Genomic DNA, 15,373 nt, shown 5'->3' on the forward strand with positions numbered 1-15,373 from the left:
TGTGTGTGTGTGCGTGTGTGAATTCAGAGGAGGATCTGCCAGTGAAGCCTCAGAAGGAATGGGTCCACATGAATAAACTGGAGCCAGAGAAGCTGGAGTGGATGAGAGACTTGCCTGCACCCAGAAGGAAAGGAACGAAGAAGGTAGGGAGATCTTTCTTACAATACTAATAAACGTTCATTCATTTCAACTCAAATCTTGTGCTGTGAAGCCAACATATTCTGTGGTTTCCTGACAGGCCATGCTGGCTCGGTTTGACTTTGCGGGGACCTTAATTCCACCCACTGAGGATCTGCCCACCCACTTAGGCCTGCACCACCATGGAGAGGAGCCTGAGGTCAGAATGCAACTTCTTTTATTAATATTATAACCTTTTTCACGTTGTGTCTTTAATGTGGTATTGGTCTTTGATTAGGTACTTCAGATTCCACCTGTAGTTTTAAATGTCTTCATGTCAAGTCAGGGTCATTTCAAACTTCAGACAAGGCTCTGTCTCTTTTTGGAAGTTATGATTTCATTCTTGACATTGAGGATCTCTCTCCAGCGGGCAGGTTACTCCCTGCAAGAACTCTTCCTGCTGTCCCGGAGTCAGATCATCCAGCAGAGGAGTCTGGCCCTCAGCATGCTGGCCAACATCCTCTCAAAGGTACGCAAACGCATACGGTGTCATGCATATCCGCAGAGGCACATGTATGCAGTCACTCATTTCTACTTCTTACCCTGTAGGCACGTGCTGGAGAGTACCTGTCTGTTCTGAAAGGCAGCGTGACGTCCACTCTGCTCGACGCCGGCCTGCTCTTCCTGCTCCGCTTTGCGTTGGACGACAGCGTGGAGGGAGCGATGTCCGCCGCTGTGCATGCACTTAAAGCACTACTTGTGTGTGCAGAGGATGAAGTAAGACAACTTGAAGCATTACATTAAAACGGAATATTACATTTTATCTCCAAAGACTCATAAGGTTTGGTTATGAAGTGATTCTGAGAAGCGCAGTACAGAACCACAGTAATGCTGACCAGTTACCACAAAATATGTCAGAAAAACAGGACTGAAAACTTGACTTGTATAAGATGTGATGCACGCTGGTTGTCTGTTACAGTTCTTCTAGTTCCTCTGGTTCATTTCCAAATTATTTTCCCTTCCCAGGAGTGTTTGGACTGCACCTTCTCTTGGTTTCGTGGCCTGGCTTCCTTCCCTCTGCTGCCTTCTGCGCAGGAGGAGGAAGAAGTGGAGGATGAAGGGCTGCCCGAATGTATGAGGTTGACGGCTAAGGAGAAGGAAGAGAGGAAGAGTGATCACGATGTGGCCAGACAGGATGTTGTCAAGGTAAACAAGCAGAATTCATTTGGAGTTTTCGTATTAAGAAGATCTGTAGATGAAAGTTAAATGATTCTTTTTCCCTGTGTTTCAGGGCCTGTTGAAGATGAAACTGCTCCCCAGGCTACGTTACATCCTCGAGGTGGTCCGACCTTCTCCTCGAGTGGTCCATGACGTCCTGGAGATCCTGACTCGTATCGCTAGGCACTCCGCCTCTTCTGCCACTCAGGTAGCAACAATAACAGTCACTTAATCATTTAACTATATCCAGAAAAAAGATTTTTTTTTAAGCCATTCTTGAAGTACAATTAATCATTATTGTCTGTATTTAACTTCTGGCCAGATACAGTAAAAATGTATTTCACTCTCAGGTGCTCGACTGTCCTCGCTTGATGGAGATGGTGTTGTCAGAGTTTCTTCCCACTTCATGGACAGCGCCATCTTCGCCCCTTCCTCAGTCGGTTTACGGGCTCCCTCTGGCCAGCGCCATGAAGCTGTTAAGAGTATTGGCTACCTCTGGAAGACATGCCTGTGCCAGACTGGTGAGTGCTGCTGTGGAATGCTGTGCAGACATCTTTTTGTCAGTTGTTTTATACACATAACTTCATTTGACTTCTGTCTGTAAAAGACAAAACATAAAATACAAGANNAAAAGCCAAATAAAGTACTTTATTGTTCCTGATTTATTTACGTATTTGCAACTTCTGCTCACACTATGTACCATCAAATCATTAGCATTCCCATTATTGTCACATGTATAAGCATTAATAGTGTATATTCCCCTCTCCTCTCCCCAGTTAAACTCTCTTGGAGTGAGGGAGCGTCTGTGTTGTCTGCTGAGTGCTGAGCCCAGTGAGCTGCTGCTGGAACCGACCGAGGCCCTCAGGATCACCACTGAGGCTTACAGGCTGTGGGCTGTAGCAGCCGGCTACGGACAGGCCTGCAAATTATACATGTAAGTTAACACATTTAAGGCCACGACCTAAGGCCTAATAAACCACCTGTACTGGTTGTCCACCTGGGTGCACACTGATTGAGCCTCAAGAGTGTTAAGTTAAATCAGAGCCTACACAGGACAATGAATCTGAATAAAAAAGTCCAAAAATAAGGGCTGTGTAATCCTCTCCTCTCTTCTCTCACAGTGCTTTGTCACAATCCTGTCTTTATTTTCCCACAGAGACCTGTATCCAGGCTTAGCGAAGGCCTTACAGTCAGTTCACAGAGTCCTGGCCCCCTCAGATCCTCTGTCGCCCCTGCAGCTCCAGCGGGTCCTGGCTCTGCTTTCTCTGCTAACACAGGTCACACACACTGCTGGCTGCCACCAGGAGCTACAGGCTGGCATGGTCAGGTAAAGATGAGGATTAAAGTGGTTTTAGAAAAACCCTGCTGCTACATGAAGCATCACACAACACACTTTTTAATCTACACATTACCCCCTCAGCTCTCAGGGAGAAGAGTGCCCTCCTCCTCCTCCAGTGTCCTGGGGTCATGTCGCAGGGTTGCAGGCATCCCTGTTGGGGCATTTGAAGGGCTTTGTGAAGAGCCTTGATAATCCAGTTCAAAAAGAGAGAAGCCTGGCTGTGATACCAGCGTACCTGGCCTACCTAGGAGCTTACTACCATCAGCTCTCCAGACAGGTACTGCTTCCTGCCATGTGCTTCTTTTCCTGTATGTGAGGCGGTAACTGTGTATCAGTCTCCTTACAAAGCCACATTTGAAAACCTTTCAAGAGTTGACTTTTATTAGCTCAGGCTGTACGTCAACAAAATGTAACAGGAGAGTGGCTTTAATATGCAAACAATTTGTTGAACTAAAATTACTGTAACATGACTCTCGTCCTCAGAACTGTTTCAAGCCCGTCGAGACGCTTCAAGAACTGGAGCTGCTGACGTCTGAGGTTCTCCTCCCCCTGCTGTCCCACCATGTTGTTCAAGGCCTAATAAAGAACCTAAAGTAAGTCTGACACAGATGACAGTTGTCTTTGTTTTGCTTATACAATTTTGTATTGACCTTTATCAGCAGCACAGCCTGAAAAACAATGTTTTCTATTATTATTAAATGTTTTTTTTCCCACCAGGTCTTCCTCAGTAGTGTGTAATATCCAGTCTAGTCATCCAGGCCCAGAGACCACTCACAGCCTCCCTGGTTTGGCCTGCCCAGGATGGAGGGACCATCTGGGACTGGTTGTTCCCAGCTCCCCCTTCCCTCTTCTCACAGGCTTGGGGCTCCTCCTGGAAACAATCACTGGCATCCACAAGGGCCTCAGCTGCAAGGTAGGTCTCACTAAAGAGTTTAACTTTTTGGGAGTATTTTATGTCCTTTGAGGACAGGAACAGACAATAACAGGGGATATAGAGTCTGCAGGTTTTCTCATTACATCATTTAACTGCCAAGTACCCCTTCAGCCAAATATCAACTACTCAGACTATCACTGAGCTAGGATCACAGCCGGATATATTTTGCTGCCATCTTGTGGTGACATACACAGAATCCTATATATTTTATCTCACGTTTTCCCTTTTCTGTGTTTGACTCCTACTCTGTAGTTCACCGGCCTCCTCCTGTCAGAACCTGTGATTGGTTACCTGCGAAGCTGCAGTCAGTCTACGCCCACCTTGTCTCACACCAGAGCCTGGCTTCTCCGTCACGAACACCACCTCCTCTACCTGCTGCTCCGGCTGGCACACAGACTTGTAGGCTGGAACATCAATCAGACCCCCATAAACAATATTCTGTTGACCTGAAACATGCAGTTCAGGCTTTGTTTCATTCAGCAACATTATGTTCTGTTCCTAACTAATGCCTCATAATGCATCCTGTTCTGTGGTTAATTGTATTTTTAGACCAGTAGATTTATAGTTTTGTATGGAAGTATCAATAGGTGCAGGTCATTGTGATTTCCTTCCTGTCTGATCTTTTGACAGTTTGTGGATTAATTCAGTTTTCATCTGAGATAAACTGATTTAATTATTTGTCCTCTTGAGTGTTATTTGCTGCTATACATACATTTGTTTTGTTGTTTTTACATGTTGTGTTTCATCTCAGGTTCCCATTGAGCCACAAGTAGCCAAGCATACCTCACTGTACCACCAGGTGGCGCTGGTTCTGCTGCCATGGTTATTGCCTGGGAGTGAGTACCTGGCACATGAACTGTTGTCCACCATCATCTTCAGCAAGGACTTCATATCGTAAGTTTAGCTTAAGCTTTATTTGTGATTAATTGCCAGTAAGCAAATGCAGTCAACCTAAAGAGCTTTTTACTTTTCTCGTTTTGTTGATTGCATATAATACATTCTATCTGATAATAATAGTTTAGATTAGTGCTTGACAAATGGGGTCGATGATGTATATTTTCTTTAAATGTACATTCCTTTGGAACTGGATCAAATCAACCAATGATCTGTTTCCACCAAAAGTAATGTTGCACATTCTTTGCTTCCTCTTTTATTACTCAGTTTATGTGTTTGCTTTCCAGAGAGGGCCACAGCGGAGGACCAGAGGCTGTAGAGCTGGGGGAGCTGAAACTCCAAGAGGAAACACAGCACCAAACCTCTCCCTCTCTCCAGACCGTCGGAGCCCTCCTGAGAGAAGCTTGTGTCCAGCTACCATCCATACGAGGCTGCTTCCTCACTCACCTGGCCCACCTGGAGCCATCCGTGCTGAAGTCCCGAGACGCTCTCCTCGGCCGCAACCCGTGGATCAACTCCCATCTCCTCCCAGAGCTCACTGGTCCCACCTTGCCGTCCGACTGGCCTTTCCTCCCGCTCGTCAGCCTGTACGAGCGAACAGGGGTGTCTGACGGTGGTGGGTTAGCGGTGGAGGAGCTCCCACAGGGGGCTCTGCAGGTGGTGACCCACTGTCTGCAGTGGCTGCTGCTGCTGGAGGTCTGGAGGGAGGACGCACTAAAGGTACAGAAACAAGTCAGGGCAGGTGAATTTTATTTCGACAGGCTTTACAGTCTGTACAGAATACAACCCCATCTATCTTCAGACCTGTGATTTAGATAAGGAAAAACTCCCCTCACTTAAACCCTGATCAGCCCACACCAATTAACGCCTTGGGTAATATTACGGCAGAGTAATGAATAATGAAAGTAATTGTAGATTGTTGCCCTAATAACAGTATATCTAGTGTGTTATTGTTGATCCTCTGGTGCTCACACTTCTCCTCTAGTGTGTCTCTGTCTGGAAATATTACATTGTTTATTGTAACTAAACACCAGAACATTTTGTCATGTTGTAGGTGATCCTGCCCATCGCCAAGCTCGCCCGCCTGTCCTGTGTGTTCCTGTGTTCCAGTGACTTATTCCTGGAGAGACCTGTTCAGAAACTGACCTGGGGTCTGTTCAGACTGCTGACCAGGTCTGACAATATTTTATATTCTTTTATTACGACAGGAAGAAAAACCTAAATGAGCACAGAGAAAGCTAACGGCTAAACTCCAATTAAACTCTTCCATTTACAGGAGATCCAGGGTGGACTCGTTGGACCTGAATGTCCCTCCTCCAGGTCTAGCCTCGTTCCAGGACTTGTACTCTGCTCTTTTGAGCCAGTATGAAGCGGTGTCCTTTGGAGACCGGCTGTTTGGCTGCTGGGTCCTCTTACCCCTGCAGCGGAGGTACAACACCTCCATGAAGCTGGCTGTGTTTGGAGAACATGTGGGGATGCTGAGGTCACTGGGAGTCACCTTGGACCAGGTAATAATGAGGAGGTTTAGCCTCTTACTTTCCCCACACAAGTATTCTTTGATCATATATCATATTGGATTCATTTATTATCTCTCTATGTCCTCGTGTGAAGCTCTCCATCCCTATCGAGCGCTTCACGTCTCCCCCTGAAGACTCCCTCCCTCTTCTCCATCTGTACTTCCGCTCTTTGGTAACGGGGACCCTGAAGCCTCGCTGGTGTCCTGTCTTGTATGTGGTTGCCTTGTCTCACGTCAACTCCTTCATCTTCTCACAGGATGCTGCTGCACAGGTACAACTCTGCGCACACTGGCACACACACACACACACACATAGTCTCTAAATGAAGCACTGTAAAGGAAATTGGTTGAGTCTTTTACTGATTTATGATAGCAACCCAGAGACTTCAAAAACGAATCCAAGTCTGTCTTGATGAAGTCTGTAGTATTGTGTTGTGTAGTGCTCATGTTAATAGAGTGCTTTGTGGCTTTTTTTAATCAGATGCAGTGAAACCTAAGGCAAACTACCACACATGATTAAGTAAATCCAGGAGGTGCTGCAGCTGCACTGAATAAGAGGCTGAATTTGCGAGTTTTACAGGGATTTATAAACTTTTTCTGTTCCAAATATGAGCTCATTGAATGCAAAATCTTAAAGATTTCATTTGCCTACAAAACCGGTCCTCATGTTATTGCTTGTCTGTGAAAGGAGCAGCCTCTGAGTTTGTCTTATATATTTAATATAGCTCCTTCCTGTCGATGACTATTGATTTAAGTCATGGTATGTGACTAATTCAACTGTGAGATTTGCAGGTTCACATCCTAAAACAAGAAACGCATTTAGTGACTCATTTACTTCATTCACAAAGACATTATTTCAGAGGAGCTGAGCTGAACACATTCATACGGATGGAGTTTTTTTTAGTAAACACTGAGAGGTAAAGTGCGTCATTACAGTACATCAATGAGGTCTTTGATCTTTAATTCCCTCGTCCTTTTCCAGGAGGTTGAAGCAGCTCGACACAGTATGCTGAGAAAAATCTACTACCTGACTGATGAGGTACTTCACTCTCTCCCTCTCTCTCTGATCTTTATGCGCTGCGAGGTGTTTATTGATTGTACCCCCTCTTTCCCATCGCCTCTCACAAATTATGTTTTCCCCACATTCCTCCGACAATATCAGCCTCATTATTTCTCATCTTGTTGATCACAAGTTACTGTTATTCTGGTACCATCTGTGGTGGTTGTAGCTTTTTTTATTTGTTTTAAAGCTTCCACATGTATGGCTTAGAGTTAATTATGTATGTGGTAGTGATCTCATCTTTATTGTTTTTGAGTAATGAATTCAGCAACAAAGAGTTTTTCTTTCTATGTCTGTTCTGGTTTTTCAGTTTCTCTACAATGTCTTTTAACACCTAGTTATTGCATTAGTTCCAGCCTTTCTGTAATTTCCGTAATACCATTGTTCCCTGAGTATTATTGAATACATCTGCATCCTATCTTTGACACTGCAACAAGTCCCACAGTGAAACCTTGTGTTGTTCTTTACTTGAAGGCTTTGTTTACACTAGGTGTTCCCAACCTTTTTTGTCTGATATTTTGTCAGAGATTGAAACTGGATTTAACACTATTAATTATATATAAGTGGATATTGTAAGTCATTTTTCTTAAAAAAAAAACAAACATTATATTATATTATTATACAATTTATTCATTTTCTTCCAGCTATTTCAGGCATTCATCCCTTACTTTTAGCCATCTAATGCAGCTGTTTATCTAAATTGTCTATCCATTACTTTAAACTATCTATTTCAACAATTTATGTATTTTTTGTTGCTCTTTCAATCATTTATTTACTGTCTTAAGCTAAATATAAAAAAATCGATTACTTTTAGCTATTTCAACCATTTATCCAGTACTTTTATCTTTTTTCAAATTAGTTGAACTACTCCACAATATTTCTGTAGAAGTACCCCTGGTTGGGAATCACTGTTTTACACCACTACTGTGACTGCTTCTCTCACCTCCTTCTCACTGTCTTTATCTCATTTCCAGGTGTTGCGAAACCACTTGCTTCTCTTCCGTTTGCCACAGCAGCACTCAGAGTTTGGCTTCGATATGTACGATCAGTTGCCCCCCATTAGAGCAAAACGTTTGGAGAGAGTCCTGAGACTGCAGGACAGCAGCGATGAAAAAGGAGACTGAATGCAGCAGGGAGTGGAAAAAAGGGATAGTAGTGAGTCAAAACAGAACACGTAGAGGTAGAGGAGCGACAGTATGGGACAGTGCAAATCGAAGTACAAGTACGAGAAAGAACGTTGGTGGTGGGAGAAAAAGCGAGACATTCATTTCAACAAGGTGTCTCATCAAGATCGGCCTTGAAACAAGAGCCGACATGTTGACAAAAATCCTTTCTGTGGTCTTTTCTTAAAGAAAACCCAACCTGAGGAAGATCTGGCCATTCCTCAATGAAGTAGCATTTGCAAATATTTCTTAGCACTTACTTGAACTTGACTCAAGTTTAATAAAGGTAGACTTTTCAATCTAATACTATATTTTATAGACCATCAGTGGATTATCTGAAAGTCTGTTCAATCTAATGTTTGTACTTGAACCTGTCTGAGCTGAAACACACCCAGCCAAGTCAACCCAAAGGTTAAATACAAATGCTAAAAATGAAATGCAGATGCAGCGGGGCACAGGTCCCACAAAAGCTTTCCTCAAAGTGAACAGGAGGAATTCAGTGTATTTCCTTTAAGCCAGCACTTTGCCAGAGTGTGTGTCTGATGAGCTTGAAAAACAGAGAAGGGTGACTCTTGGCATCTCAGAGTAAAGACAAATGACCTACTTTACAAGTGCCTGAAATTGTCCTTTTTTTGTGAATAAAACATGATTTCAAGTATGCGTAACCCTAATGTTTTTATTCTTTTATGTCTCAGCGCTGTTAGTATAGCCCCTCAAAAAATTGTAGTTAACTAGAATACAACTGAGTTTGTTCCAGAAATACATCCGCATGCCATTTGATAAAAACAGTTGAGCAGACATAATGTTTTCAACGGGTTGTAACAAACTAAAATACAGTTTAAAAACACAAACAAAAACCCATCCAAAACGGGTCTCTCGGGGCCATGAAGATAAGCAGAATGCATTGTTCCCTCTCAGTGTCGCTGATCAATAACACTCACCCTGAAGTCCTTCACAGACAAAGACCCTATTTAATTTCCATTGAAGCTGCCCTAACTGTTGCCAATGTTACATCAGATTTGGAAAATGCCCAAAAGGGACGGGAGTGTTTTCTGTGCATGTGTTTGTACTCCGATAACAAGTTGTCTGAATGAATTCCACCTGCATAGCATTAACAACTTGTCACATATTGAGGAAGTGAAACTAAACATATTTTATATTCCACAGGGATTTTGCTGGTTTAAAAGTATAACTTAAAGAGATGCATATAGTTTTAATATAACTTTTAAAACACATTTAATATTCTTCAAGAGTTAATAAATATATTTGTGTAACAGAAAGAAATGTCAGCACGCACCAGGAATGTCTACATTATCTTGATTTATTAGTTCAGTCATACATAATTAGAAATAATTACTAAATACAAATTGCAGAACCAAAGTGCTTGCCGCTGGGCTGGGTGAATCACTCTCCAGTAACAATAACTAAGATAGCCAACATCATTATAAAGATTCATATTTTGGATAAGCTGTAAAGAGGCGTAACCACAACTGAATCACTGGTTTGATATTTGAGTGTTTTTACTTACTGAAAGTTATGTTACTACTTTTAAGATGATAAAAATAAGACTAATAAATACTAAAAATTGAGAAATGTTTCTGGAGTGAGGCCAGGCTTATAACAGACTATTTGATGCATGATTAAGATTGTATTCATACAGGCACTCACCTGGTTTTAAAGTATGGAGGGAGTCCTCAAACAGTCCATCTTTGTCAAAGTGAGCATGCCCTAGGGAGGTGTCAAATTCCTTCTTGCAGTATAAAATAATAGCAATCTGATACTTTAAAGGCCCCACCTAAACATCACAACCAACTCCTTATGAACCAAACTCCTTATTCAGCTTGTGGCCTCTCGTGCTCTGTTTCTATTTGTCTTTACAGCTATTATGCAATAATATGGTTGCTGAGTAAATATCTGCCTCTGATTAAACTGATTTGTTTACATTTTTTCTGTTTCACCAACATCCAGATTTTCATATAACATGTCAGAGCAAGGACTGGCACCATACAGCTTGATGTCATGTTGCTTATTCATTCCTTTGTTTGGCTCTGATAAACGGCACTGACCTGGTTTTGTTTGTTTTTTTATAAAGACAAAAAGTCTATTGATTTATCAGCTGCTCTCGATTCTCAGTGGAATACCTTGACATGTAATTTGCTGTTGAAAGACAATGGCACCTCCTGTGGGTACTAATACTGGTCACATGGTTCACTCCTCATTTGGTCTGTATTCGGTCTCATTCTTGGGAAACAGCCCTTAACGTAATCATTAAACTGACAGATTCAAAAGTAAATTATCTACAGGGAAACTACACATGGAGTTGATTATAAACTACTTTATGGCTAATTTAAAATAGCTTATACAAAGACTATTCCATAATATTTCATATTCTCCATTTGGAAACCGTCAGTAAAAAGGTTTGTTAAAAAAAAGGAGATCATTCTTTGTTTGTCCTGCAGCTTTCAAGCCTAGTCTGAGCTTTTCCCTTGTTGAAAAAAGCTTATGTAAGTGAACTTTTACATAACCTATTTTTTTTGGGACCTACAGTCCAGCCCAGCGGCATCTTATATCCCTCCTGTATTGATTGCATTGGATGATTTATGAATGTCTGCTTCAGCCTTGAACATGGGCCATTGTTGAAAGATAACACGCCTCTGCGCACGTTATTGCCATTGAATTAGTGTAGGATGGAATTAGTAGAGGAAATTAGGGGATTTGTTAATGACAAGGCTTCAAAGGTTCCTACAGGAATGAACACAAATCAAAAGTTACTTATTTTAACTGTAAAATCCTGATTTAACATATGTGAAAACCAAACAATACGGGAATAAATCCACAATTTGGGAAATATACTACTGTCTCGCTGTTTGGTAAATTTGAAGCTACTACAGCCAGCAACCTCTCAGCTTAGCATAATATAATGTAAATACACATAAACTATATTAGTAGTGATACTTAAAGTTAGTAAGAAAATTGTTGCACTTGATCCCATTTAAGGGTCAACCATAGGCCTTTGCATAGTAAGCAGTATACAGTTCATCTGCCTCTGTCTGTATTGCTCCAGTAGCTAGCATAGTAAAACTTCTCAGAGCCTGTGTTTCTGCTGTCTGAGGAGTCTCACTGATGTCTCAATCTCCTGCCAACCAACAAAGCTTTTCAGGATTTTTAGGATAGAATATTGAACACTGGAGATTAGTATTTCAACACTCTTTAACATCTCACTGCTGAAGACTAATCTCCTCTGACTCACCCTGTTTCACTCACTTGAACACAGGAGGTTAAAAAGAAACAAAAGGCCTAAGAAAATCTTTAAATAAAGAGGCTGAATAATTGGCAGCTAAGTGGGTGCTTAGTTTTTATTTCTGCTTTGAGAGAAGCATATAGTCTGGGAAGGTTTCAATACTCTGGGTAATTATCCCCACAATAAAAGACCAGCTTTAAAATTATTATCAGATCTGAAAATCAGAGCCAATAAACAGACTGTAAAATTGAATTTAAAACCGTTTCTCCTACTCTTTTAGTCAACACCTACAAACAGCTCTGCAGATGGATCAAGGTGGTGCGTCACTCCAGGAGCACACTGCAATGAAAATCAGAGGCTGGTCAACACGTGCAGGAAAATGTAATCCTGGTTTAGGCTTGGAAACGTCAAAACATAAAGGAGTGGAGAAGCTGAGACTCTGCATCTCAGAGACCACCATCTGATGAGAAATACAATGCAGGCAGGGCAAATCATCCAGAGCGCAGTGCATGGGCTCTCTGTGTGCAGGACACATGGGCAGGCAAGACAGGAGAGCCCTACCTGGTGCTGAGCTGACAATGGACAATTCAAGAATGATGATGAGTGTATGAGCCACCATATATGCCTGAAGGAGCCAAAAGTGTCTGTTTTCAACTTGTTACATCGAAAAGGCCTGTCATGCATGGTCTGCACTTGTCTTGATGTTGGGAAGGCGTGCAGTGATGCAAACAATAATAATAATCATTAAATCCCCTCAAATGCAATCAAACTAAAATAACAAGCCTGAGTAGAAAGTACAGATATTTGTAAGAGGATAGAAATAAAACGAGACTTGAAAAAACAACTTAAGTACCAAATGAAAATCTATTGAGCTGTTAAATTCAGCTTATTAGATTTCTCTACTACAACTACTTGGCAGGCTAGTGAAGTCCAATCTGGTATGGACTCTGAGAGACTTGCAGTTAACTCCTTGTACATGGCAGTGACATATTTCATTTCATCATGAGTGTGAGGCTTGTTTGTCGGCTTTTAGTGGAATCATATTGTGATGACTTGTTATTGTTCTACAAATTTGTGTTTTACTCGTACTATAGTATTTCTACTTTTACTTAAGTCAAAGATCTGAGTACCTCTTCCACCACTGTACATTGTTATATTGTGATATCAGTGAGGTTGTGATATTAATTTCAAACTATTAATTTCAGACTATTTCTGTATAAACATTCTCCATATCCTATAGTTCACCTCCCTTGCTGTCAGCATATGGATTGTCATTGATTGCGTCAGTCTCCTGCTGCCCTTTAATGAATTCCTTTAATCTGAGTTGTAAGAGAGAGTTCATGATTAATTCACCAGGGCAGCTCCCACAGGAGCTTCCCCACGAACCCCCCCCCCCCCCCTAGGATTCTTACAATCTTGACTTCACTCATCAATAGGAGTTAGATATGGTTTGAAGTGTCTGCAAAGAGCGTGTTAAGTCCTGCAGGAAAAATAAGGGCGCATGTCCAAGAAAGTGGTTAACAAGGTCTCTGTGATAATGAAAAACACGAGCTGTTCTTTCCCCAGAAGGTTATTAACAATGAATATTTCTGACCTAAGAGACAATGTGCCTATTATTTATGAGCACAGAACTGTCTACTTAATGACTCAGCTGCATAAGTAGAATAATAATACCTCTGTTTGTGTTTTATGTATAAATCATGACACCCTTGTGCTCAGTATCACTCAGAGCTTAAAACAAGTAATAACTTTGAATGCTATGTGTAGCTAATTCTCATTCGTTGCATACATCTTCAAAGGAGGGTCATGCGTGCTGTGTTTAACATGCAAACACTGTACTCTATTAGAAAGAGAAGAGCAACTCAGGTATGAATAATGACAGGAACTGATTGGCCTTCTGCTCGTGTAAATTGGTGATTATGTTAGACCAAAGCTACAGTTTCTGTTTGGCCTCAGAGGTTTATCGATATCGTGCTGAAGATGCTGAGTTTACGCCTTATACTTTGTGTGAGTTTTCTTTCTGAACTATTTTTGTGTTCCCTTGCAATAACTTTTATTATTAGGTTGGTTCAGTTATGATACACTGCTGGTTTAGGGAAATGTTGTACAGATACTGTCCCCCAGAAAGAAGAGCTCTGACAGTATACAGTCACTGGCTGTGATCACAGCTGGAGCTCTTCAGCCTGCTGGGTTGAGTTGTGGTGGAAGCTGTGGCTGTGGACATGGTTATGGGCTAGGGCCACAGTAGCAGTGTGTGCAAAACTTGGTGAACGAGCTCCTAATTATCTTTACACTAACTGCAATGATTGACTGACTGAGCCAGAAACAACCAAGCAGTAGCTCTTAATACAGCACTATCATGATACATCTCAGCTATTTTCTATTGCGAGGGGGACCAGGTGTCCCTCTTTGACTGGGACTGCACAGACTTTTTATCCCTTGTTCCACATATTGAGACCAGTGTCACACATTTTGATTGACTCTAGGTCTACAAATTGAAACCACTGCATGCTTTTCTAAAATCTGTGTTTAATCTTGTGACTGTGAAGAAAAGTAGGGAAGGCTGTCATGGCAGGGCTGTGCAGGTCCTACACAAACATACTCTTTGTCCTACATTTGGTTTGTTGGAATCTGGTCAATGCAAAAGTAGTTTCAGGGGCTTCATTGAAACCAATTACTCAATTAGTTGATTGACAGAATATTAATTGCCAAATGTTTTGCCAAGTGATTAATTGTTTTAATTTTGTAGCCTTGCTAGCAGGTGGTTCTGCTAAAACAGTTAGTAGATGGCAATGTCAGTCTGTCGGTCCAGACTGAAAAATAAATGATTAATATGATTGAGATGAAAACAAATGTGGTGATCCTTTCACTGTTTATGTAGTACCAAAATGTTTATTTGTCCAATACTTTAGTTCTATGCTTACATGGAAAGGTAAGATGTTTAACAAAGCAAACATTATACCTGCTTAACATCAGCATGTTAGTATTGTCATACAGCCTCAGAGAGCAGCTAGCAACACTTTTTTTCTTGTTTCCTCATGCAATGATGAAAGGTTGTAATAATAATGTAAATATTTAATTAAGAATTACTCAAATACAACAACCCACCAAAAAAGGAAATGAAAAGTAGGACAGTGAGTGGCCATTTCTGCATTCATGAAATCAACAGGTGGGTCACATGAAGGTATCTCTACATTTCTATAACCATGTTTTGGTTGTTGATTGTTAGTCTTGTCAAGCAGAAGAATGCCAAAGAGTTAATTATATATAAATGTAAATGTAAATTGCAGCATTTCATTGTCTTATTTTAGTGAAACTTTGTGATTTAAAATAATAATTTGTTGAAGTCTGAGTGTGGAAGGAAAACGAAAACATTGCTCTTTCTCCGAGGTTTAATTTTGGAAAACATGTTACATTTTGAATATGAAAAAAATGGAGCTCAACTCACTTAAACTCCTTAAAAATCCCCTTCAGACAGATTATTGTAGCAGAAGATTTAGAAAGTGCCTCAGAGTTAAGAGATCCTCTGAAGATTTTTGACAGTGTGAAACCTCCTCATTGTAATGCTCCTGTCTCACCAGGAAGAGATGCTGTTTAGACAGCTGTCAGTCTCTCAGCTCCCTGCCCCAACTGTCTGAGACATGCAAGAACTTAAGTGGACTAAATGAGTGTCAGCAGGTCCTAATGCCATTAGGCGCTGTTGTGATTCACTGAAACTGATTATATTAGAGGGGGGACATGATGCTCTCACGATGTCCTGCTAACAAAGCCTGCCTTCAGGCCACAGCTTCTCTTATGGCAGATTGAAAAACAAGAAGAGAGACGTTTAGTAAGCGGCAAGGAGGCTTGAGATGCAAATCTGAGCTGTGGTGGAACTGTTTTGTCATGTGT

The 15,373-nt window shown here is 41.4% G+C and overlaps 1 protein-coding gene across 2 annotated transcripts in view; it reads left to right on the forward strand.

The window, feature by feature from the left end:
• Window positions 1–8,906, forward strand: part of rpap1 (RNA polymerase II associated protein 1) — a 12,643-nt gene extending 3,737 nt beyond the window's left edge. For both annotated transcript variants that reach the window (XM_035674785.1, XM_035674786.1), the window contains exons 8-27: window positions 28–143; window positions 239–337; window positions 545–646; window positions 727–894; window positions 1,144–1,323; window positions 1,409–1,543; window positions 1,686–1,856; window positions 2,112–2,269; window positions 2,492–2,662; window positions 2,756–2,951; window positions 3,158–3,267; window positions 3,392–3,587; window positions 3,861–4,007; window positions 4,360–4,502; window positions 4,790–5,222; window positions 5,557–5,675; window positions 5,779–6,010; window positions 6,114–6,290; window positions 7,001–7,057; window positions 8,053–8,906. In XM_035674785.1, the coding sequence (XP_035530678.1) occupies window positions 28–143; window positions 239–337; window positions 545–646; window positions 727–894; window positions 1,144–1,323; window positions 1,409–1,543; window positions 1,686–1,856; window positions 2,112–2,269; window positions 2,492–2,662; window positions 2,756–2,951; window positions 3,158–3,267; window positions 3,392–3,587; window positions 3,861–4,007; window positions 4,360–4,502; window positions 4,790–5,222; window positions 5,557–5,675; window positions 5,779–6,010; window positions 6,114–6,290; window positions 7,001–7,057; window positions 8,053–8,202 (3,260 nt within the window). In that variant the 3' untranslated portion in view covers window positions 8,203–8,906. The remainder of the gene's footprint in view (window positions 1–27; window positions 144–238; window positions 338–544; window positions 647–726; window positions 895–1,143; window positions 1,324–1,408; window positions 1,544–1,685; window positions 1,857–2,111; window positions 2,270–2,491; window positions 2,663–2,755; window positions 2,952–3,157; window positions 3,268–3,391; window positions 3,588–3,860; window positions 4,008–4,359; window positions 4,503–4,789; window positions 5,223–5,556; window positions 5,676–5,778; window positions 6,011–6,113; window positions 6,291–7,000; window positions 7,058–8,052) is intronic.
• Window positions 8,907–15,373: the final 6,467 nt, after the last annotated feature.

The sequence above is a fragment of the Morone saxatilis genome, unplaced genomic scaffold (genome assembly GCF_004916995.1).
Source record: "Morone saxatilis isolate NCDOM2014 unplaced genomic scaffold, NCSU_SB_2.0 Contig3, whole genome shotgun sequence".
In the NCBI taxonomy this organism is placed as follows: Eukaryota; Metazoa; Chordata; class Actinopteri; family Moronidae; genus Morone; species Morone saxatilis.